We start from the raw sequence: 24,080 nt of genomic DNA on the forward strand, positions 1-24,080 counted from the left end.
TATTACTTATAGTAAGGAGCCCAAAACTGAACACAGGATTTGAGTTGCAGCCTCACCAGTGCTGAGTACAGGTGGGGAATCACTTCCTGGTTCTGCTGGCCCTGCTGTTTCTGATGCAAGCCAAGATGCTATTGGCTTTCTTGGCGACTTTGTGACACTGTTGGCTCATGTTCAGTTGGATGTCGACCAGCACCTCCAGGTCCTTCTCTGCCAGGCAGCTTTCCAGACGCTCTTCCCCAGGCCTAGGGGACAGGACTCTGCACTTGGCCTTGTTAAACCTTGTTAAATGATCTCTTTTTGCTGAAACCTGCCTTTAAGGAAAAACATTACAAAAGTCTGAGAGTGTCTCCCAATTATTATTTTAATCTGAAGACTAGAAATGTGTCTGCATTCCCTAAAATAGTAAAGAGGTTAAATTTTTGGTATCCAAAGGTGTCAATCCTATTTCATATTTACTCTGAGATAGTCTTGAGCAGTGCACAGCATTGTGTTTTATGTGTATCAGACCTGTTTTTTGGAACTGTGTTCCAGTAACCTTGCTTGAGAAAGGATGTTTAGAAAAATCTAAACTACACTTCACATGGAAGCCAAAAGGGTAAAATGCAAGAAACTTGCCTGTCTCTAGGGTTCACAGAAAGAGAAACGTGAAAGGGCACCCAGGAGCAATTGGATCATGTAGTAAAACCTAAGTGAACTGATTGCATTGCTGTTTGTCAGAGAAGGACCTAAGAGGTTTCTCACCAAAACTATTTGATTGCAGGTGACTGTAATTTTAAATTTCTGTAATGGCATTTAAATCCATCAGTGGAATGATACAGTTGTACAGCCGTGTCTGGTGGTGTATACTGAAGAATTCCAGAAGAACTTAACCATGAAACCATGGTGTAGAGTTTGAACTTTACATGACTTCTGATTATCTATTTCTTATGTTGTCCCAAGCAAACTGAAGCATTAAATGAAGTACTGCCTTGCCGGTGCAAAGTAGAAACTGTGAAGGTGACTTAAAAAATAGACCAAGGAAGGAAATGTAGACTAGAGCTGAGTGGTATTGTTTTAAGTCCTTCATGATATGGTTAAGAATGTGACAGTGTAAATCACCTAACAGAAGCTCAGGGGGGATTGAAGTGAGAGAGTGCTTGTGTGCTTGCTGTTTTTTGGGCCTTGCTGACAGACTAGGGGCTGCTTTTGAAAGACTGCACTGTGTATGGTAGAGGCTGCAACATGTAGCAGAACTGAGATCCCTTGTATTCTCTCCCTTCCCCAATGTGGGATGGCTACTGGCAACACTTCGTTTCAGGAGTGTCTGGATCTCCTGGAGTGTTTGGATGGGGTTAATACCCTAAGAAAACAGATTGTGTCTGAATAAACAGAGAAAGGGGCTAGTGCGTGCTTTGATAAAGGTAAATGTCTCACAGGTCTCATTTCCTTGAAGAATTCATTGTTAATCCTTATTCATTTGGTCGTTCTGATAACACAGAACTGTTGGATCTTTTTCAGGAGAATGTTTCTGAGATTTTTTTGAAGGCCTCATAATAACTGAACTGTTACAGGTTTGCTGGGCTTATGAGTTAACTGCTTAGAAGTAACCAAAGGAATGAATAAATTATTTGTTTTATAATAAGGGAAGGTTACCAGTGGAATCACTCAAGACTGTTTCTTGATGTATTCATAAATACCTGTAGGGAAGAAATGAATGAGAAAAGGATAGAAAGGATAATAGAAAGCTAGAGCTGACTGCGGATAGTCACAGTGGGAATTTATTGTTCATTAGGTTATAAAATTGCTGATAAAATTAAATTCTAGCAAATATGGAATCATAAATCTGGAGAAAAATAATTCAAGCTGAAGCCCCAGTGGCAGGGCTTTGTTGGTGGGTATTGTTTAGAAAACACCTTGAAGCTCCTTCCTTCACAATGGTTTCTTTTAAAGAGCAGCTGTATGCTCAGATATCCTCTAGTAGCAGCAATCTTTGCAAAGACATGGACAACAAAATAAAAATAGGTGTGTGTCATGGACGGAATAGTGTGATTATGTATTACTGTGTGCGTTTGTGGCCACCTGTCAGAAAATGTGCTGCTGCTGAAGACAAGCTGAAGAAGGTTAGCAGTGATCAAACTTTGGACATGCTCCTGTGTAGGGAGAGAGAAACAGATGAGGATTGCTAGCTTGAGAAGAGCTGGTGGGTAGAAACAAGTGGATAGGAATTGAGAGCTTGAGAAATGTTGTGTTTGGAGATGAACTGCCAGTAATAAATTCCACTACGCTCCCCCCCCATAAAATAAAATCATTAACAGTCAGTGGTTTGAAATAAAGCATTTTTTTTAATGCACACTTTAGTTGTCACAGAATGGTGTGAATGACAAAAGCACACATGGACTAAAAAGACTCAGAAAAATAAGTGGAAGAAAAGTCATTTGAGCTAATACACGTTATGGTTGGGATCCACCTGAAAAGTATGCCAGACTGGAGACTTGGGAGGATTGCTGCAAGGATGCTGGATAATAGCTTTGTCTTGCACCTGTCTGCCTCCTGCTGACTTTTATAAGCAGGATAATGGGAAGTCTTTATTTGACACCACTGCTGTTAGGTGTAGGCAAGTATTTTCTGCATTGGTCTTGTCATCTTGGAGTGTGTGTGTGTGTGAAGTATACTTTCTCTGATCAAACTAAAGTAGGTGCATGTTCATTTGTATTTTCTGTCTTCCTCTGAAGTTATGAAATCAAGCAGATTCATCAACAAATTGAAAGGTTTAGTTGATAGCTCTACTGTGTGGCTAAATGTCCCAGTTTAAGACAAACTGGGCAAACAGTAATTCTAAGTATGTATGCTTTTTAGAACTCTTTGTGCTTTGCTTACAAAATATCTTTGTATATAGAAAGGAATCCTGACTCTTAAAAATTGAGCAAACGGTCTGTTGAAGGCTATCTGTTAGAGGGGGAATTCTCATTTGCAAATGAGTTGCAAAAGTCTCAGGGAAAGCATTAAGAATTCTACTAGAGATGTGTAGAATGTTTCTTTTAGAATGCTAAGTATGTTAACTAAGGATTAAAACTATCTTGTTTTAAGACAGTATTTGGATTTCACTACAGTATTGAATTCATGTTTCTGCAATTCGAGAGAGATCTTAGAAATATGTCAACATCAAAAAGATGTTCTTCTGAAATACCCCAGCGGTAGCTATTGTCCTGTTTAAGAAATATTTTTTCTGTTTTTTATTTGGCATGGCTTGATGCTTTTTCCTTTGAAAGCAAACACAACATGCACCTGAAAACTCAAATTATATCTTCTATCTAACTTGGCATCAAGTCTTCTATAGCACTGGGAAATGGGAAATAGAAGGACTTAAGTGTATAAAGATCTAGTGTCAGAACTCCTCATGTAGGAGTGGTATTAACGTGCTTTACACATGAGAAAATAGTTAACAGTTCTCACTTTGAGTAGTTTTATTGAAAGGTCGCTATCTTTATGAATGAATGGCTAATAAAGGGCTTGAGTGGTCAAAGGAGTTGCCATTCGTCAAAGATGTTTTTACATCAGGGAATACTCAAATATCCTTTTTATTGCCCTCTACAAAATCTCATTAATGCCAGTGGCCCGTTTCCAAGTCTGTGTAAACTTCTACACACAACAGAAGTAAGAACCCCCGGAAGAATAAGCATACTTGAATTTTTTAATTGTGCTGTTTCACATTTAGATTGTTGTGTAGTTTATAAGACTATGCTTTGATTTTTAAAGCAAATAATCTTCAGGAGTCAGGAATTGTATTTGACCTTCACTGTTGAGCTAGCAAGAAGGTTAGTAAATGTCTGCCTGTGTGTGTGTTCTCTGTCTTTTGGCATCTTTAGCTTTGAGGTAACGTGAGAAGGGCTGGCATGCAGGTATTTTTGAGATTACTGTGAGGTGCTGCCATGAAAATCAAATGTGAATATATTTGCCTCATATCCCAGATCTCAAACCCTCCAGTTTCCCATCTAAAAGCCTAATTGTTGTGGCATTCACCTTTCTTGAAAATACTGCTAGTCTGGGTTAAACGATAGTATTAAAGCCTGTGGCCTGTTTTTATTGAGATTCGTTGTCATTATAACTGATGCTACTTTCTCCTTTAGCCTACATGAAGAAATAATTGACTTCTATGACTTCATGTCCCCTCGTCCTGAAGAAGCAGCTATGAGAAGAGAAGTGGTGAAAAGAATAGAAACGGTCATCAAAGATCTTTGGCCTACAGCTGATGTGAGTGTTAATTCAAGTGCTGTCTTGCTTCTGTAGTAAATCATAGAGTTTGGCTCACTTAAACTTGCAGTCTTTCTGTTATAGAAATGAGCAGATAAGACTTGATTTAATATCACGGCTCTTGCAGTACTTGGCAGTTTATTTAAAAAATTGGAGGAAATTTAAAACCTAGATTTCAAGTTAATGGAGGCTAATGATAATTATTTTCATTTTGAGAACTGGGGATGTGAAGAACTGATCACTTTAGAAAGTGTGTTTCTTAAGGCAAAAGCTTATTACATTGATTGTATCTGCATAACTTCATTTTGAATATGGAGTGAGACTGACTACCTATGTATCCATTTTACAGGGAGTCCTGACTGTGGATATTTGTAAATAAAAGTATTTTACAAAAAAACAGTTAAATCCTATGAGTTTTTATACTCTTCACAAATTCGACTTTCAGGGAATTGCTTTAGCCATGTTTTAGTGGGAAAATTGTACATGTACTTCCTGGCATATCTTGTAAATGAAGTTTGTTTTTTTTCAAACCCCGTACTACCCAAAGATTAAGTTTCTTCCAAATGAAAAACATCCAAAAGGGATGTAATGTAAATTGTATATTTAGCATCACCTTTGTGATTACCAAATAGTAATGGCATTAACAAGCAGAAAAACATTTCAGACCAGACCATTGTGATTTCATAGCCTTCCATGAAAAAGCATGTGGGCTGTGGCCACAGTACTGAGCCTAAAGATACCGTGAAGCTCATCTACTTCCTCACCTGCTATTTTCCTCACTAGTAACGCTTTCCTAGCTTTTGGGAACAAGTACACACACTGAAATGACCCAGTGTTGCCCAGTCTTTTCACATGTCTCTTCAATGAAGTGAACTTGTAAATTGTTTTCTGCTGTAGCAGAGGAGGAAGGATGTCTCAGTTCTCTAGACTGGAAGCATCCTGAAGGTACTTGATGTGGAATCTGAATGTCTCTTTAGCAGAGCATCTTTTCCACACACAATCACTTACTGCAATTTCGTAATCACCCTTACAGTAACATCTGGAGTATTCATGTTTCTCTGAATTACATGTTTAGGTGCATTTGTTGGTTTTAAACTTAAAAATTTGGAACAATGTTTCCCTTAAACTTTTCTAATTTCAGTAAAGCTGTCCTGTGTGGAAAGAAAGGAGCAGAAAAGGAAGGAAATATGTAACAGCTTATAATTCTGTTGAACTGGAAATAAATAATGAAAAGGATTTGTTTCAAAAGTCTGTGTTCTGCAGCTGGCAGCATTGGTAGTCATTTCTTGTTTAAAAAATACACTTTCCTCTCAAGTTGCATCTGTAAGAGAAAGTGCACAGTTGTGCAGGCTTAACAGACTGTGTGGTAAAGTAAGTTCAGTAACGTTTTTACTGGGCTATATCCTTAACAGATCCAGAAAAATATTAAGTCTTGTGAAAGTGAAATGCAGCGACCGTTCATAATTACAAGGTTATTCACTGATGTGGGTTTTTTCAGGTCCAGATATTTGGCAGCTTTAGTACAGGTCTTTATCTTCCAACTAGGTAAGTAATAATTTACTTTATATAAGGCTTGTCTTCTTGTAGAATAATGGTAAATTTCAAGGGGGAATTTAAATTGGAATGTGTAAACCCATCAAACTTCCAGTAAAATTTTTGCCTGATATCCCATGTGACAAAAGGAAGAGCTTGTGAACTTAGACTTGAGATAAGTATTTGATATATCTTTGTGTACTGCTCTAGGTACTTACTGATCCTTCAGTGAATTACCTTTTCTTCCCTGGGTTTGGGGTTAGTTTTTGGCTTTTTGATTTCAAGATACAGTGAAACTGAGTATTTAAAGTTTCATGTGTAAAGATGCTGTTTTGTTAAATAAGGTTGAATTACTGACTGTGTCACTTAACACAGAGTTTTTTTTAAGAGCAAAATGTCTTATTTAATTCAGTGTTTTAAATCACTTGATCGTTCAATAGAGACATGTTGAAAACCTGCGCAGCTGTGTTGTGAAGACAATGTTGTCTTTATGTGAATTAAATTTTTAGTAGGAGTGCACTGGAATTTTCATGTCAATGACTAACAATGGCTGATAAAAATTGTTTGGACTATTAACATGCTTATCAGCATGGGTAGATGAGGGATGTGATTGGGCTGCAGAAGTCAGAGAGGGGAAGCAAGAAAAGTAAAAGTAAAAGGAGCTCATCGGAACACTGGAAGCAAGAAACTATAGTACTACTTTGGGTCCTAAAGCACACTACGCCATCCCTTAACATTGATAAAGGGAGCTTACTGGGAACCTAGATTAAAGTTGCAGAATGGTCACCCTGGAGGACTTGTAGTTTGCAGAATGTTAGTTTTACTTTTTTTTTAGTGGAATAATGTGCTTTAGACTTAGTAGATCTCCTGCTCTGTTCTTTTTATCTAGTGATATTGATCTAGTTGTTTTTGGGAAATGGGAACGACCCCCTTTACAGCTGCTGGAGCAAGCACTAAGAAAACACAATGTGGCTGAGCCATATTCCATTAAAGTACTTGATAAAGCTACGGTAAGTAATAGTCTTTTGAATACTGAAATGAAAAATTTTCAGACCCTGTAAAATGCTAGTGTTAAGTGGTGTTTTTAATTCATGAAGGAATTAATGTTGTCTTAAGTGGAATGTTATATTCTGTGCAAAATTTTAGTAGAATATGTATGTGCTAAGCAGTAGCACAGTTTACATGAACAATCATAGTTGTGTACTGTATTTTCTGGAAGGCCATACTTTATGCTTATGTTGTCAGTAAAGGTCTGAAAGTCAGCATTTGCAAAATACCTAGTAAAATAAGTGAACTACCTGGGTAATGTTTTTCCGCTGACTTTCGAGAGGGCTTTGTTTAGCCAGGGCCCAGTAGCTGCTACAGCTGTCTCACTTGAAATCCCAATTTTTCAGGTTGCCTTGTTTCTGATGACGTAGTGAAGGGTTCCAAACCTAACATTTATTTTTCCCTTCCAAAATATGTATCTTCAGAGCTTTGTTTCATTTGTGAAACTGATGTGTACTATCTCTTGGATCTATCTTGTAAGCCTAACAGATCACATTGAATGTGCTAAAATCTTACAAGTATGAGAATTCTGTGTTACGGAGCAAGTGGTGTTTTCTCCAGGAGACTAAGCAGAATACTCCAAACTTCTATGAGCAAGCTATTACTTTTTGTGTTCTCTGAAATAGGGTTACTCTTTCAAGTCTAGAAGACTTCCATGGCTTCTCTTAGAGTAGCAGTATTTAACTGTAGCTCTAATAATCTTTGATTCGTCTGAGGAGGAGAGGGATTTTCAGGATCAGTGTGAGGTAGTGATGGAAAATGGCACTCAGCTAGGCTTATCAGTTTTACTAGCCTTTCTTATTTTATTCCTTCTGCTCTTGGTATAGGGTGATATATCCTCTATATATATATATATATATCTCTCCCCTATACTTAGAGTCTTTTTTGTTTTCTGTTTTAGATTAAAAATATCGGAAGTTCAATTTAAAGTAAATGTTTTTAGCTGAAGTTTAGGTTTTGAATGTAAAACCATTTTGTAGTGTTTGTAGGACACTGCCTTCAAGGTGGTGGTGTTAGACTGAACTGCGTATTCAGGAGTTCTGTATAATATGTTGCTGCCAGAAGAGGAAGTCCTGCTTTTCTTGCTTTGTTATTGTCCACTCTGGCTTTCATTTAACTCTGCAATGAAGCAGTTCAGCTTGATAAACCAACAGACAGTGCTTTATTTTTCCGCTAGGCCAGTCTTCTGTCAGTGTAGCAAGTGAATGGTGCAGTGCTGGGTCAGATGAATGCAGTTACTACAGATTGAGAGTTGAAGGTCTCCTACTAACAGCACTGAGTCATTAAATTAAGTAAATTTAGTTGTCTTATGAAACTGATATTGCAGCTACGAAAGCAGATATCTAATAGCTATGGGAGAGTACGAGTGATAATAAATTAATGTGATCTTACATGCCTGTGTATTTAATTGTGTCACTAAAAAGTGTTCACTTGTCAGTCAAGTCAGGATTGTCATCTTTTCTCAAAACCTCATTTTCTTGTCTTGATAGTTGCATCTGTTTGGACAAATAGCATCCACATGTCTTGAGTAAGCTGGAGAATAGTACCAGTGTTGCATTTCTAGGGGTTTGTAAAACCTTGTTCTAATCTTTTCAGGTACCAATAATTAAACTTACTGACCAGGAGACAGAAGTGAAAGTTGACATCAGTTTTAATGTAGAAACTGGTGTGAAGGCAGCTCGATTTATCAAGGAATACATGAAGGTATCAACCATCTACTGAATGTTATGCTACTTACAAGGATGTGCTAGATGCTTAGCTAATATTTTTGCTGTGGCTTAAAACTTCTGAAGATTTATTGCCAAAGGCTGTTTTATTGATACAAATTAAGCATGGCTATTTTATTTTTTATTGGTATTCAGTGTTGCCTTTGAGTGGTAGGTGTCTCTCTGGATAGCCTTGTACACTGTAAAGATTTGTGCAAACGCATCTAGACCTGCAGATAGGTACTAAACTTTGCTTCTTAAAGCAAGCCTTCAGTTTTCCTTACCTTGAATTTTAGTGATGCTAAACACTGTCTAAAAAGAATTCTTCTGTAGCCACACACTTAAAAGCAAGTTTACTTTTATGCTCTGTGGAGATGGAAAACTTAGACTGTAATGAGTGACACTGGCATTCAGAGAAGGATATAAGCGTCTTCCTCTTGGGATATGGGGAAATAAATGTGGTATGTAAGCTGCTTTATTAAATAACAGTTGAATTATATTAGTTTGTTTCTAGAATTAAAAAAATGCATGTTTCAGTTCTTCCTGGGAAAACACTACTGAATAGTTTTTTTGTATTAGAAGATGAATATTCTTGTTTTGAGATTGAGTAGTTTAGTTGTTGTTTTGGAATGTTGATGTTGTCATTGATGACTTATTTTGCTTTGCAGAAATATTCTTTGCTGCCTTACTTGATTTTAGTATTAAAACAGTTCCTCCTTCAGAGGGACTTGAATGAAGTTTTTACTGGTGGAATTAGCTCTTACAGCCTAATTTTAATGGCAATTAGTTTCCTGCAGGTAAGTCTGTTTCTTATTTGTGTCTGTATTGGTTAAAATATTCTGGCTTCTGTACTTACGCCCTGTTATGATGCTGTATCTTTAGACTGCCTTAGTAATGCACAGCTTTATCGTTATGGCTTTAGGTGTTCGATTGTTGGCAGCTCCTATAGACTACCTTGCAAACTTCTAAGAACTTCGGTTCACTGTGTGAACTGATACAGCAGCCAGCAGGAGCCTCGTGAATAGCATAGAGGCTGTGCATTGCATACCAGAGCCTGCAATGTGAATTATGCTGCCTTCCTGGGCAGCCTGTTCCAAGACCTGAATTGTCTTGCTGGTGTTTTGTACGTCTGCCAGGGTGCAGTTTAAGTCTGTTGCTTCCTAGACTGCTGATACTGAATGTGCAGAGTAGTTGATTTTCAGTGTTTATTAAAATTATGAAATTAGTCAGGTTGTTTAATTACATGTTGATTAGGTTTTAACATACTTAAAACTGTAGATAGTGCAGTTAACTGATTAAATTGCTAATGAGTTATAATGACTTCCAATACATTTTTGTTGCAGTCAGCTTTGTACAAGTATGATGTTAGTATGTTTCAGCAGCTGCAATGATGGAAAAACCTACGTAACCTGCTGCTGTTAATGATTAATTGAAATATTAATATAGATTATACATAGCATCTATAATATGGTGGGATTGAGATCTGTATTTTGGTTGGGATAAATAAATTCCCCTCACTTCTGAAAGCATTGAAGACTCATGGATTTTCTGTGAAAAATCAGCTTTTACTCTGTTACTAAGTCAAAATGTAGCATGCAGTACTACTTTTTTTTTTTTTGGCTTAGGGAAAAGAATTTCCAAATCCTCAAAAAGCTGGAAGAGGGAAGGAGTTCTTTGGCTTCCAGATACTGCTGAAGTGCTGCCCCCTCTTGGTTATGTGAAAGTAGTTTAAATACATGAAGAATTAATGACTCCATTCAGACTTGTGTAAAGAGATTATACTCAGCTGTTTAATTGAGAGCTTTTTGTTGCACTTTGTGGTCTGAAAAGCATTAATTTCTAATAATTAACAACTGTTTTGTCACAGCTGCATCCAAGAATTGATGCCAGAAGAGCTGATGAAAACCTTGGAATGCTTCTGATAGAATTTTTTGAACTCTATGGGAGGAATTTTAACTACTTGAAAACTGGTATTAGAATAAAAAATGGAGGTGCCTATATTGCCAAAGAAGAAATCATGAAAGTCATGACTAATGGATACAGACCATCCATGCTATGTATTGAAGATCCTCTCCTGCCTGGTAAGACTGTATGCTTCTTGCAATATTCCAGAGCTCTGGCTCAACTTGAGCTCCCTCAGCTTACATTAGAATCCCTAAAGTCTGCCAAGTGAGTTCACCTGTGCTGAGAAGCGAGTTTGATGGTGTTGAGGTACGGTTACTAAGATAGGCTAAGGAATAAGAACCTGGAGTCTGCCAGGATTCATAGCCTGAGTAAATTGGATTGCACATAACCAGTGCAGATACAAAATGCACTGGAGAGTAAGAATTGTGTAATTGTGTAATAAGATTCTCTAACAGTGCTCAGGGTAATGAAAGACCAGGAAATCCTGGAGGGGGGTTTGTTACTAGAAACAGCTCTTTTCATTACGGAAGAATGAGAATGGAAGACGAGGCTTTTCCCTCCACAGCCTGTGGTGCTGTACTTCAAATAAATTATACCATATGGTAAAGAAGCACCCCAGATGAAGTACACGTCTTGCAAGGTGGTGCATTAGAGACTGCACAGAAACATGGATGTGTATCCATGAACGTGTAGCAAAGGAGCAGCTGTATTATGGTGTTGATATGGTTTGCATAACTGGCTTCTGTGCTGCACAGGGATCTTTAGAGAATGCCAGTTCTAGATGCATGTACTTTTGAGAGTAATTAAAATATACTTTTTTCTTTACGATTTGGTTTTGATTCAGTAACATTCAAAGTAATCAAGATTAATTTTGGCTGAGCTCCTGAAAAAAATTTCCAGCTAGTACTCAGTTTGGATTCTATTTAGACTGTCACAAGTAGCTGAAATTCCAAACCAGTTTTTTAACAAAGTCAATTTTCTGTTAATTTGGACTTCAGCATTAGAAATTCTAGAATGTAATTGGCACTCAAACTCCATGCTGTCACATTTGTGAGTAGACTGCATATGTAGAGCACTTCTAAAGCAAATACCATGGATCAGGAGCTGAAGTCTGGCACCTTTCTAAATACTATATGCTGAATGTTTATAGTTCTCTAGAACAGGTTGCAAGCTAAGATAATAATTTGTCTAATTAAGTCTCTGATACGTTTGTAGTTCTGAGTTTGTGTCGGTAATGACTCTTGCACTTGGGCAGGCATAGGTATGATTTTTGCAGAACTTTCATTGCATTGTTGAGATTTTCTTCAGTAGCTGTGTACTTATTTGCCTGAAGACCCATTTGAGTAGCAGCACGAGCCACATTTCTTAGGAGTCAAAAACCTTAACTGTTCTCCAGGTCTGTTCCTGTCTGCTGAGGGCTGAAAGAGAAGAAATTGTATATGCTGCACAATGTTTTAATTGGTGCTAATAGTTAAACTTTGGGATTTTTGTCTCCTCTTCGATGATTCTTCAGAGAAGAAAAATAAATTACAAGTCCAGTAGAGGCTCTGAAGTGCTCCCCTTAGCATAAATTTTCCAGAAGCAAAGAGCTATAATTGAGAAGATATGTACTCATATGCTATGAAATAGTTGATAAGACTAGAGTTTTAGATTAGGTTCTGTGGTCTTAGGTAATGTAATTCTTGCAAGAGATTTTTGGCATGGGAAATTAGCAGACAGTAACTTGAAGTTATCTGACCAATGTGTCACATAGGGATATTTTCTGGCAGCTACCTCAGGGTTTCAGAACTTGCCTGGTGGAACTAGGAGGAAAATTATATAGAACAAAAAGGATGGCTCTTTGGGTCTCACAAATACAGGCTTGGATCTACACTTAATAATGTATTTTTGTACAGTATCTAAATGAACCTTTCCAAGTGTATGTAGATAATGTCTAGATTTCTCTTAGTGTAATTCTGTTACTGTTTGTGTGCCAGTACAAAAAATTCTTCCAAGGGTTCACATCTTTGCCCAGTTGACAAGTCATCTCTGTGATGAGATCCACTCAGTGTCTAGCTCCGTGAGGGTCAGTGCCAGCAGTGTGGAGAAAATATGAACAAGTATTTTGGTGAAGAGTGGACACAGATGCTTTTAACTTAAGTTAGCATAAGCTGCCGCAGAGGCTTTTTCCCTCAAACCTGTTTATGCACTATATGCACAAGTTTTTAATCTTTCTTTGCAATCCTTTTTTAGCCTGATATCACCTTTCTCTAAAATTCTGGTTAAGCCTTGGAAGACTACTTCGAAATAACTTCTTAATCCAAAAATCAGGAAAAAAAATACAGGGATGGAAAAAACCCTTTTCAGTTTCTCAAGACTATTCAAGTAGTGCAAAAGTCCCTTGCATAAGCGTATGCACTTCTTCAGCAATAAGGTGCTGAAAGGTGTAACTCGTAAGAATAGCTTTAGACAGTCTTGTAGGGGACAGGATTAAGTTCAGTGGGAAGTTGAAGGAACTGGTTTTACTTCAGCGTGAAATGGTAAGGTCTGGTGAACAGATAAATGATATCATCAGAAGGATATGTCAGTTCTAGCTGTTCAATACCTTTTAATTTCTAGATCTGGAAGGAACAGGTATCCACCTACTGTGTTGCTGTTTTGGTTATAGTGGGTTTTGCTCAGATTCTTCTGGTTGCTGTAGGATATCCGCTGAGATTTTCGAAGACCTATTAATGGTGCTAGAGGATTGTAATTTCTGTTAGATGTCAAATGTCTCCACTAGAAGTGGGAAGTGTGTGAAATCTGGATTTGAGATATCACACTGATCTAGCTGGTGATACGTTTTAATATGGTAGTTCATGCTTAATCTTCATACATAGCATAAGAGTCTTCACTTGGAGTTCGTATTCTAGGACAGGGTAGTAAGGTTAAAATCTTTCCCTTAGGAACATCCAAAGAAGGGAGTTTCTATAAACATCTTGTACCTGCCACTAGTTGTTTCTTGAAGCAGTTGTCCTTTCTTTGTGTAAAAAGTGAAAACATTCATTTACGAGAACTGTATTCAGAAGTCTGTTCACGGGAACACATTGGAGCAGGATAGGTGTACAGATCTCCTAGAAGAGGTATATATGGAGTTGGTCTAGCACAATCCTGTCTTGGAAGACATGACTGTAGTTGCATGTGACTAATGTGGTTGTAAAAATACCTTGGTATTTATTCAGTAGATTGTTAGGGAAGCTTATTATCTTATGCTTTTGTGAATCAGATGATTATCAAAGTCCTTCAGTTGCTTCTGATGCTCAGAACAGGAATGATTTTGATTTTGGTCCAGATTAGCAGTGGTGAGAGTAGTTAAGTCCCTGTTTAAGACTTGGAGTTTCACCTGCACTGGTCTCTTAATGAGAAAGGTTGTTCTTTGTTCTGAATTGCTATGGGCACTAACAGAAGTTCTAAACAAATTCTGTGTGTTCTGTTTGAAAAGAGACTCTCTAACTTGCAGAACTAATTAAGCTTTTTGTGCTTCTTTCTGCATCTTGGTAGGTCGCAAATATAGTAAATAACTAGATTTGATATTGGCAATGGCTATTAACAGGGATTATCTATTCTAGCCATAGTGGCTTTCCAAAGTTATTCATTGCACCCTTTCAGTATCTGCTGTTTGTCTTTATAACCTGCAAATATATGTGTGCATGTGAAAGATATGTATTTATAAAATACACAAAGACATTGTGCATTTGAAAGAACCCCTTTAATGCTGAAGGTTGCAGAAGAGTGTTTACTAGATAGATAATAATGTAAATAGATCTGCTTCAGTCCTAGCTTGTGGTCTTGCCTTTACCTTTCTAGGCCATGTTCTTAAAACAGTTTCAGGTAGTGGAAGGCTACCTAATGGAGTGGTAATACTGATTGTCTGAGATTTTCATCACTCACTAGCTCTTTTAAGGCTGAAGGTTTTGTAAGAAAGAATGAGTATTGAATATACATGAAATCATACAGCATTGTTATCTACTGATGTACATCTGAGGATTGAAGTCTGTGATTTTTTTAAAGAGAGCACTTGGGTTACCTGCCTTGAATGTTTAGTCTGTAGATTGTGAACAAAAGAAGGATGCTCAGACATGTAAGATGGCATATATTAGTAAGAATGATCTCTCAGAAGAAAATCTATTCAGGACAGCAAGTACAAATATGTGATCTTCTGGCCACCAGAATATGTGATCTGGTAAGGCGACCACTATACGGACTTGCCTGGTACAGTTCACAGCAGCTCACTTAGTAGTTTTGGCTCCCATACCTGCTTTTCAGCTGCAGTGCAAGTCAGAGGGTTTGCAGACTGTATAATTGAATAAGACTGTTTATACAGACATTTTTATGAACAGAATGAGGCAATCCAGGAATCTAGGAATGCTATGTGGCATGCGTTATCCTGCCTCTGTTCTCAAGTCTGCTTCAGTCAAGGCTCATGCAAAACTTCGGTGGTTTGACCTAAACTGAGTTCCCTTAAGTGGATTAGGGAAGGCTTGCTGGCATGACAGTGAAGGTGACAACACCTGATTAAGAGAGTAACTGACAGTTTGTAGTATCAGTATCATTTTGGCATAACTCAATGTAGGATGCCTGTCAAATGTAGCTGCCTTAAGTAGCAGATTAGACTAAACTAATGCAACTTGATTGTATATTCTTAATTCTTGATAGAATCATAGAATTGTTCAGTTTGGAAAAGACCCCTAAGATCAGAGTCCAACTGTAAATGTACTTGAATTTAATGGTAGGTGCAATTGTTTGTGTTTAGGTACTTGAATATATTCCAGTTCTGTATTGCTTCTCAATTTAATTCTATTTTGCATGCATGTTTAGCCTGTCCTTATGGGGAAGTTGGCACTGTTGCAGGATGCAACAGTGTGTCCTGCCCCTGGAAAACCTGTACTGAATTAATCTTTTTTTTTTACTAGTAGCATGAACATTTTTATGGTCTGATTTCTTTACCACTGAAATACTGCAGTCTCTATTCAGCTGCCTTTGGACTAAATCCTTTGTGAAGTTCTCTGCTACTTGTAGTGCAGCTCTGAACTTGGCTCCAATGTGTTTCTTCCTAGGTTCCCAGGCCCACATGGGTCTCTGCTTCTGCTTCAGGATGGAGTCCATTTGCAAATATGCCATTTAGAGAGGCTTCTGTAATTTTGAGCATATTAGCTGCAGGATACTGCAGCACTGCATTCAGAATGGATATTCGGTTACTTTAATAAACAGGGCGCGTTTCTTCATCAGCTTTTATTTGCCCATATAAATTACTGAAGAAATTATGTTTCCCACATGTTCTTCTGTTCCCAGTCTGTTTTAATTGATTATGCTTTCCTGTTAAAAGTGGGTTATGGTTGGAGAATACTGAAGGACTAACATGTTAAATAGTAAAGCCAAGGCTGTTTTTTCCTCTGGATGGCAGACCCCAGCATCTTTGTCTATAATGGCTTGTTATATATATACTATACTATACTATACTTCAGTGAGTGAAGGGTTTGTCTAAAGCCTAATTCAGCCTCATTCAGTCCTCCAAAGTTAAAGGATAGATTCTATCCTTTAACCCATCAATTTTCAAAGCAGACCTTTCATTAAAACCTGTTCATGGGCCTCAATCTGATTTTCAAACTTAGAATAAATGTTCAGTGGTTCATCCCTTTCCACTCACAGCATTTTGAGCATCAGTCTGAAGGAGGGAACCTTTTACTTTAAGCAGCTCTCTACCCAGTCATGATCTAGTCTGAATTTTAAACATGCAGTTTGAAGGAAGTTTTCTTTGTGTTTCTTAAAATGAGTGGTGACAGTGAACCTTTGATGTCTGGTGCCAAATATATCTACAGCCCTCTTACCCCCAAATGTTTCTTTTAGCTAGTACTAGCAAGATCTTCCTAAGTGTCAAATAAGAGACCAATGCTTGTACTTTGTCACTGATACAGAAGCTTTAGCATATTCTTAACTTCTGCAGTTCCTTACATGTGGCACTGGATTTGCCAGGAGTTCTGTAAAGTTTCGTGCTTAAAGAGGGACAGTCAAGAAATGTCTCTGACCTGATCAAAAAACAATGCTGTGCAAACTTCTGGAATCAATTTGCGATGAGGATATAATACTCTGTATGAGCTGATTAATAATCTGTAGTTTTGATAAGGTTAAATAGGGGTTGATGTAAGTATGCCGGGTCCTATGAAGATTATGTGGTCGCACAAGTGGAATTTTAAGCTGAATTTGCCCTGCATAAACTCTGCTGGTAAGTGAGGCATGTTGCTTTAAGGTTGGAAGGTTCCCTCTTAAAGGACAGCTACAAAAGCTTTAAGCTGGTCTCTATTCTCTGTTTCTTTCAGACGCTGATACATTGGTATTTTAAAAGTGGTAAATTGAATGCATAATATAAGTGTGATTCCTAAGGTTAGTTTCTTTTTTTGAGATAGGCATGCTTAGTTGTTCTTGAAACGAATAGGATGGGCTAACCAGTTTAAACAGAGTTAAGCTGTATTGTTAAGGCTTCTGAGCTTTAAGTATGAATAATTTTCTGGTTACTAACGTTAAAAAAAGATGATCTGATGACTGTCACATTATTGCAGGAAACGACGTTGGCAGAAGTTCTTACGGTGCCATGCAAGTGAAACAAGTTTTTGATTATGCCTACATTGTTCTTAGCCATGCAGTATCACCACTTGCAAGATCATATCCAAATAGAGATTCTGAGAGGTAATTAGTCCACTTTTTGAATGTCCATTTGTTTGTGTAATCAATTAGGAATGTTTGGGTCTAAATAAAAGGAGTGTTGTTATTTACTGTTTAACTGTGGCTGTATTGAAATCTGCCCAGAAACTTAGGCTCCCCAGTGTTATGAGAGTGTGATACCTCAATGTGCAGCATTGAAATGAAGACAGGATGACAAAAAACAGGATGAGTCCCATGTGAGGTTCTTAGCGTAGAAGGGAGCCAGAAGATAATTGGTCTTTCATCAAACATTCTGTTTAAAGTATTTCAAGAGAAGTTCTGCTGGTTTAATGCTTGATATGATGTCTGTCTGTAGTATGGCAGAAGGAAATGAGTGTGACAAAACTGTCTGTTTAGACACAAAACTAGACAAGGCTAGAAATTCTCCTAGTTTTTTAATATGTGCTCCCATAAGCTGTTGAAAGACTTAATAGGTAATTAAGCTATTAAAAGAATCAGTTCAGTTTGACTGTAAATGTCAGAACTGTCATTAAAATTAGCGTACTTCTAAATATGCCCTTTTTAATGCAGTTCTTAATGTCTCTCATAGAAGCACTGTACAGCTAGTACTTTCTTAGCTCCTACCTTTGCAAGCTTTCTGCTTTTTGAAAGGTGGAGGAGGAAGAGGGTGAAGGCATGTCAGCCATATTGTGTTTTCATTTATGTGTCTGCTCTAGCAGGTTATTCCAACCTTTAGTACAGACTGGGGGGGCTAGATTGGAGGATGTCTCTTCCCTGCGACTTCCCTAGAATCCCAATGGCTTTGAGCTCCCCACCTAATTGCAGGGAGGAACAGCTGTAACAAGTTGCATAAATCATCTAGATTCAATTTCAAATTCTAGTCAAGCTGCTAACTTCCAGTATTAATGCAATTGCAAGGTGAAATAGTTCTCCTATGGCAAATTTACCACAAAGTGGATGCAGTGTCTTTCACTTGTGGATTTAGAACTGACAGTATTTTAAAAACACCAGTGAATATCTAGGTTTTCTGTAGTATTAAATTCACAAAGGTTGAGACTGCTTTTTTGCCTGTAATGGAGATACGGGAAGAGTGGTACGTAATGTTACACATTGGCATTGGAGACTGCTGTTTTAAGATGGTTCTCCAAGAATATAGTCACTCTCATATGAGGTACCTCTCTTTATTGCAGACATCAGAAAGTATATTTGTAAATGCATTTAATGTAAGCTTCAGATTTCATCAATATGTGCACTTCACATGTACATTACTTACTGTGTTTGGGGAAAATGTTTGGATTTTGTCATCTGGGGAGAAGTCCCAGCAGCAGTATTCTGGTGTTGTACATTTGACACTTCTTTCTGCTGTTTTTGGACTGTCTGTGTCAGGGATGCCTGAGTCTCAGCTTGTCATACCAGTGGCTTGCTAATACATCAAACGGAGTAGTGTTACAAAAAAACTAGCATTCAAAAAACCTAGCATTTAATGGGCTCTTGTATGCAAATGGTTGCCCCAGTATCAGTCTTGTCAATGCTGAAGGACCTGTGGTCAATGATGTGCTGTTCGGTAACAGTTTGTTGCGGGACCTTAACAGCAGTCCATGTTCAGCGAGAGTTTTTAGTTAAACCTGGTGTGCTTGGGCAATTCAGTTCTATTTCAAATCCTTCTTCTGCCTGTTGAGCAGAGTCATCCAGGTTTTGTATAAAGACTTTTCTGGTGGCCTGACCTGAAGCCTTAGCTTTCTAGAGGCTGTTTGTCCTGATCTATGTTTTTACCCATTTCTAGGCTTGTTAGTGGTAGGCTAAACAGTAAAGAATGGGCTCCCTTTAGAAGCAGTGACTAGCTATGGCATTGTACTAGAAGGATCAACAGAAACTAAATGAAGAGCACTTGAAAGGGTTGGAACTTGCACGAGGCTGAACTCTACAGGCTGGCTTGAGTTTATTCCATTTTGTCATAATTGGGGGCTATCTTTAACCTAAGTGGAAGGGTTTACTCTTGAACTGCCTGGTGCGGGTTTGAATTCACATCAAACCCAGGGAAAATTTCTATGTATAAAGTCCTGTTTCTTCCTAGTAGACTATCTCAGTAGATTTCGAATCTCCCTGGGCAATTATTGTTACTGCTGTTTTTCAGAGTCAGCCCAACTTGAAGGAGTGCAAGCCTAAGTTGATTTAAGGCTTTCTAGCCAACTGCTGCTTCTGACTTCCCCAGTGTGAAAAAGTCAGATTTTGGTCCTTCGGCATAGGCCTTTTACATGTCCATGTTCTGTAGTAACAAGACTTACGGAATAATAAGGGATAGATTCAAATAATTCTTAACAGCATCTTCATTCATGCTTCCAAATATGACATCTGGAGTGTGTTGGGAGTTGAAAGCTATCTTCTTTCTGCGTGGAAACAGTAATCGACTGAGTCCTGGAGTTAATTCTTACAGCTACAGAAAGTGCTGTATCTCTGTTTTGTCCCCAGTATCTGACTCATCCTTTTTCAAGAGTAGCTCAGGAGAGGCTGATAGACAGTTCAGTACATTTTTTAGAGCAAGCACATTCCCATCATCTTGGAAGGAGGGATTTTTGTAGTAGGAAAATGAGGAGACTGATCTGTTTTTAATCTGTACAATATGTACACAAAGTCAGGTTTGGTGTTGTGACTTCAGCCAAGGTGATTGAAGACCACAATTGATTTGTTAATATTTGAGTCCACAGGAACATGTGTTTATCTCTAATTTATAGTTATAGACACGGTAGCTCCTGCTAAAGGGTCAGTATCAGTATGTACTTTGAACAGTTTTAGTATAGTCTTTGGCCATAGCCACATGTTTTAAATACCCCCAGGGGTGGTGACTCTATCTCCTCCTGGGCTGTCTGTTCTAGTGCTTAACAAACCTTTAGGTGAATAATTTTTTCCGAATATCTAGTGTAAACCTCTTCTGACAACTTGAGGTCATTTCCTTTTCTCTTTCTTGTTACTTCAGAGAAGGCAACTAACACCTGCTTCACTACAACCTCCTTTCAGGTAGTTAAGAACACTAATGCCCCCTCAGCCTCTTTTTCTCCAGACTAAACCCCAGTTCCCTCAGCTGCTCCTCATAAGACTTGTTCTCCAGCCCCTTCAATAGCTTTGTTGCTGCTCTTTGGACATGAGGTTTCAAATTAGTGACCATTTTCACAGTTCTATTTTGTTTCTTGATAAATAACAATAAGACTTAGCAGGCGTTTGGCAACAGGCTCTTGCTTACTGATTTATGTTCTTTGAAATGGTGCACAATTTGTTGCTACCCTGTCCATGGTCTTAATATTAAGGTGCAGTTTCACATTATACCTTGTCTAGCCTATCTGTGGGCTACTTCCTGGCAGCTGCCCTTCTTCCTTCTCAGTCTGTATTCCTGACACTTGCCTTGGATCAGACTTAGTGATCCTGTGAGCAAAAGGTGAGCCAGATGAAAACAAATCCATCAATGCGTCAAGAAGTTGATATAGCTTCTGTCTGTGTGATGGACCAATCAGAAGCCAGAGAAGGAACAGGAGTTCACTTTTGGGGCAAGATGGAGAGTTGCATTGTACCATTTGACAGCAATAAGTTATACTGATCTGGATGTAACAGATGCATCCTTATATTAATATGTATATCTGTAGATCAGGATGTTGTCTTACATGTTGGTCTGTTGCATAGTTCAGATACGAATGTGCATTCAGACCTCATCTCTAAACAGCAGCATAGCCATGTTTGGGAGGCAGAAGGGGTCTTATGAAATGAAGAATGGAAGACTTGTTCTGCTGTGATGTGCTCTTCCAGTTGAAATCTTGAAATCTTTCTTGATTGCTAGAATGGCAGATTGATTGCAAGTTCCTCATTATTGATACCAGACACGTGGTGCAGGTGGATGAGGGAAAGGGACTGTCATTCCAACAGGTCAGAGATTCAGAGTTTGGGCAAACCTTGCCACGGTTTTGCTGCTGCATATCTGGAATTGTTTACATGTGATAATACTCAAAACAACAATAGTCTGGGCCGTCTTGACATGGATTTTCCATCTCTGAGCTTGAAAGCTGTTTGATCTCTTCCCTAGTAGTGCAGTTCAAGTGACCTGTGTGCTGGCAGGTCTGTAGGTTAGGTTTGAGTTGCCTTTATTTGGCCAAGATGATCCTGGGAGCTATGGGAGCTGACAAATGGAATGTTAAATATGCCTGCTAGATCTGCTGACACAAAAAGCTGAAATGTGTTATCTGAAATAGTCCTTCTGTTGCTTCACCTCTGGAATGGTAGGTGGCTGTCACTAGAATGCATGCTGTCTCCTAAGAGTTATCAGCAATATCAGCTTTTCCTGATGAGTGTTTGTCTAGGTGAAGGTTTTAGCTTTTTTTTTTTTTTTTTTTAATCCTCATGTTCCAGCAGATCCTTCTCAGGTGCTCCTTAGTCTACCTTTAGTTTGTATTGCCCTTTTAATACCAAGGGGTTATTCACAAGTTCAGTTAAGGCCTACTGAACAGTTATTTTGACTGTTCTTTCTCAGAAAGAATATGATGATTTTTCCTGCTCTGGTACTTGCTTGCTCATGCGAATCTTGACTAGAGCTTTAGATATTGGATTTTACTGAATCTTATGTCATCAATCTGAGCCTTTTAAGAATGATTTTAAGATTAATTTGCAGTTTAGTGTGCTGCAATGACAGCTAGAAAGCGTCCCTGTGAACTGAAGGCTTGCAGTGTGTAAAATGTGGGCCCTCTAAGCTCTTACCATAAAATAAACTAGGTATGTAAACAGCCTGGTTTTGCTATATGATAATAGTCAGAAAAAGCCTTAAAGGGGCATCTTTCATAGGAGAACTATCTAATTTTATTAACCAGTCAACTGTGATTTTTCCATGTCTTCCAAACAAGCGTCTTTGAAGTATTGTAAGAATGTCTCATATCTGTAGAAATTCTGACCTCAGCCAAAAAAATAGAAATACAGAAGCATGGAATTTTCTTATACTAGTGGTGAGGCAGATTAGTAGGTTTTTTGTCCCTAAGCATTTTCAGTGTTGATAATAGATATAAGCACAATCTCTAAATGTTTATTTTTAAAAAATTGTTCTCTTTTCTTGTGGATGTTCTTGACTTGCGAACATATGAAATTATGTTCTTTGAGAGCAGTGTCTAATTTGATCATGCTTTCTCTCTTTACTGCTATATTAAGTCTATGGCAGTATAATCTTAATCACCTTTCAGTTTCTGATGTCTCATAATGAATGTTTTTAATTTTGATGTGCTAGCTATGTAGTATGGATCTACCTTTGAACTCCTGACCTGATAACTTAGTGAGTTTCTTATTTTCTACCTTTCAACCAAAAATGAGTTTGGGGATTTGTTCTCTATTCTCTGTAAAAGGAGCTAGTGAGAGAGAGATTCCCAGGTTTTGTATGTGCAACTCTGCCTTAATTATGGTTGTAGCAATATTTTCACCCTTTACACCTATTTGATAGCAAGTATTTTTGGTATATTAGTCACAGAGGTTGATAGGCGTCCTATATCAATAATTTTTTTTTCTGCTGTATATAAAGGCATGACTATTGATTTGCTTCTGGGAAAGTACTTCAAGAAGCTTCATACTTGTTAAACTCCTTTTCTATAGAAGCTTATATTATTCAGTCCTTGTTCATTCTCTGATTCTAAGGTCGCAGCTGGATGTTAGCTGTGAAATGTGTAGGTTATCTTACAGTAAGAGCTCAAACCTTTCTGAAGGTGTTCTCAGATGATGCTTTTTAGCTGCAAGATTGCCTTCTCCCAATGCTGGAGAGATCCAGCATGTGTATGATTGAGTCCCGTAGTGGCATTGCTGTTTTGAGAACTTCAGGGCCACAGCTGATTCTCTGCAGTATTGGTTTGGGTTGGAAAGAACCTGAAAGATCATTTAGTTCCAACCCCCATGCCATGGGCAGGGACACCTCCCACCAGACCAGGCTGCTCAAGGCCCCATCCAGCCTGGCCTTGAATGCTTCTGGGAATGGGGCATCGCTGTCTTCATTCCATCTCCTCTGGCTAAAGTTCCCTTTTGACAATGAGAAGCCAGAACTGCATCAAGTATTTGAAATGCTTTTATGTCAAGGGAGTATAACTTGACAAAATACTACTGTGTTTTATTTATTCCTTTCTTAACGTGCTCTGCTTAGCTATTGAACAAGGATGACATTCATTCCGGACCCTGAAGCCCTTTGTCAACTTTTGGACTTAAATGATACTCTTGGATTCAATATTTGCTAGAAATGCTGGACTGCCTTTTTCAGTACTAACAGACTGATGTGTCTTAAAGTTGGGAGACTAAACATGGAACATGTGATATTTGGTCTTGTATGAAATAGTAATTCCTAAACCAGTAGGAGAATTATTGCTCCTTCTTAAGTGTTACTATGAAATGACCTAATAAAGGTGGTCTAAATAAATTTGGGGTATTTATGTCCTCCCCTCCCATTAGACACCTAAACCAAAAGAAAATTCCATTACAGGTGCAATGTACCTTTATGATGTGAAATACAAGAGAAGCTTTATTTTAGCTACTGAAGAATTTCAAAACTCAAATCACATTACCTTCTCCAAGATGGTAACTTTTCATACCCTATTCTTGTACCGTAGTCAGTCTTTCATACATTTGAGCATGGAGTTTATAATTAGTGTTGCAGCCGTTTGCCCCTGAAAGGTTGAAAGTTTAGCGCTCTAACAAGGGTGCAACTCCTGCTCAAGAAGTACAATTCAGGTAGCTAAATGTTGGGAAGGTATGTTAGAAAAATATTACTTTGTACTTGTTGATAATGGTTGCTGTTCAGCAGGACCAGATAGGCTTTTTCTGTCAACTGCTTACTGTTATGATTTTTCTTAAATTCCAACTTATTCTGGTTTTGGAGCCAGTCTGTTTCTTGTTTCCACTACCTCACGATCCATGGTACTTCCTTTATAATTGTGGGCATCTTACATCTTTGAAGTTGTATTGTAAATCTGTAAGCAG

At 38.1% G+C, this 24,080-nt stretch overlaps 1 protein-coding gene across 5 annotated transcripts in view; it reads left to right on the forward strand.

Moving 5' to 3' along the window:
- The window catches only part of TENT4A (terminal nucleotidyltransferase 4A), a 60,792-nt gene that overhangs the window by 10,484 nt on the left and 26,228 nt on the right, over positions 1-24,080 (forward strand). For 4 of the 5 annotated variants that reach the window (XM_009570291.2, XM_054058173.1, XM_009570292.2 and 1 more), the window contains exons 2-8: positions 4,107-4,230; positions 5,729-5,775; positions 6,653-6,773; positions 8,407-8,514; positions 9,185-9,313; positions 10,384-10,597; positions 16,997-17,123. In XM_009570291.2, coding sequence (XP_009568586.2) covers positions 4,107-4,230; positions 5,729-5,775; positions 6,653-6,773; positions 8,407-8,514; positions 9,185-9,313; positions 10,384-10,597; positions 16,997-17,123 — 870 coding nt within the window. The remainder of the gene's footprint in view (positions 1-4,106; positions 4,231-5,728; positions 5,776-6,652; positions 6,774-8,406; positions 8,515-9,184; positions 9,314-10,383; positions 10,598-16,996; positions 17,124-24,080) is intronic. The other variant, XM_054058175.1, reaches the window with a different exon arrangement.

The sequence above is a fragment of the Cuculus canorus genome, chromosome 2 (genome assembly GCF_017976375.1).
Source record: "Cuculus canorus isolate bCucCan1 chromosome 2, bCucCan1.pri, whole genome shotgun sequence".
NCBI lineage: Eukaryota > Metazoa > Chordata > Aves > Cuculiformes > Cuculidae > Cuculus > Cuculus canorus.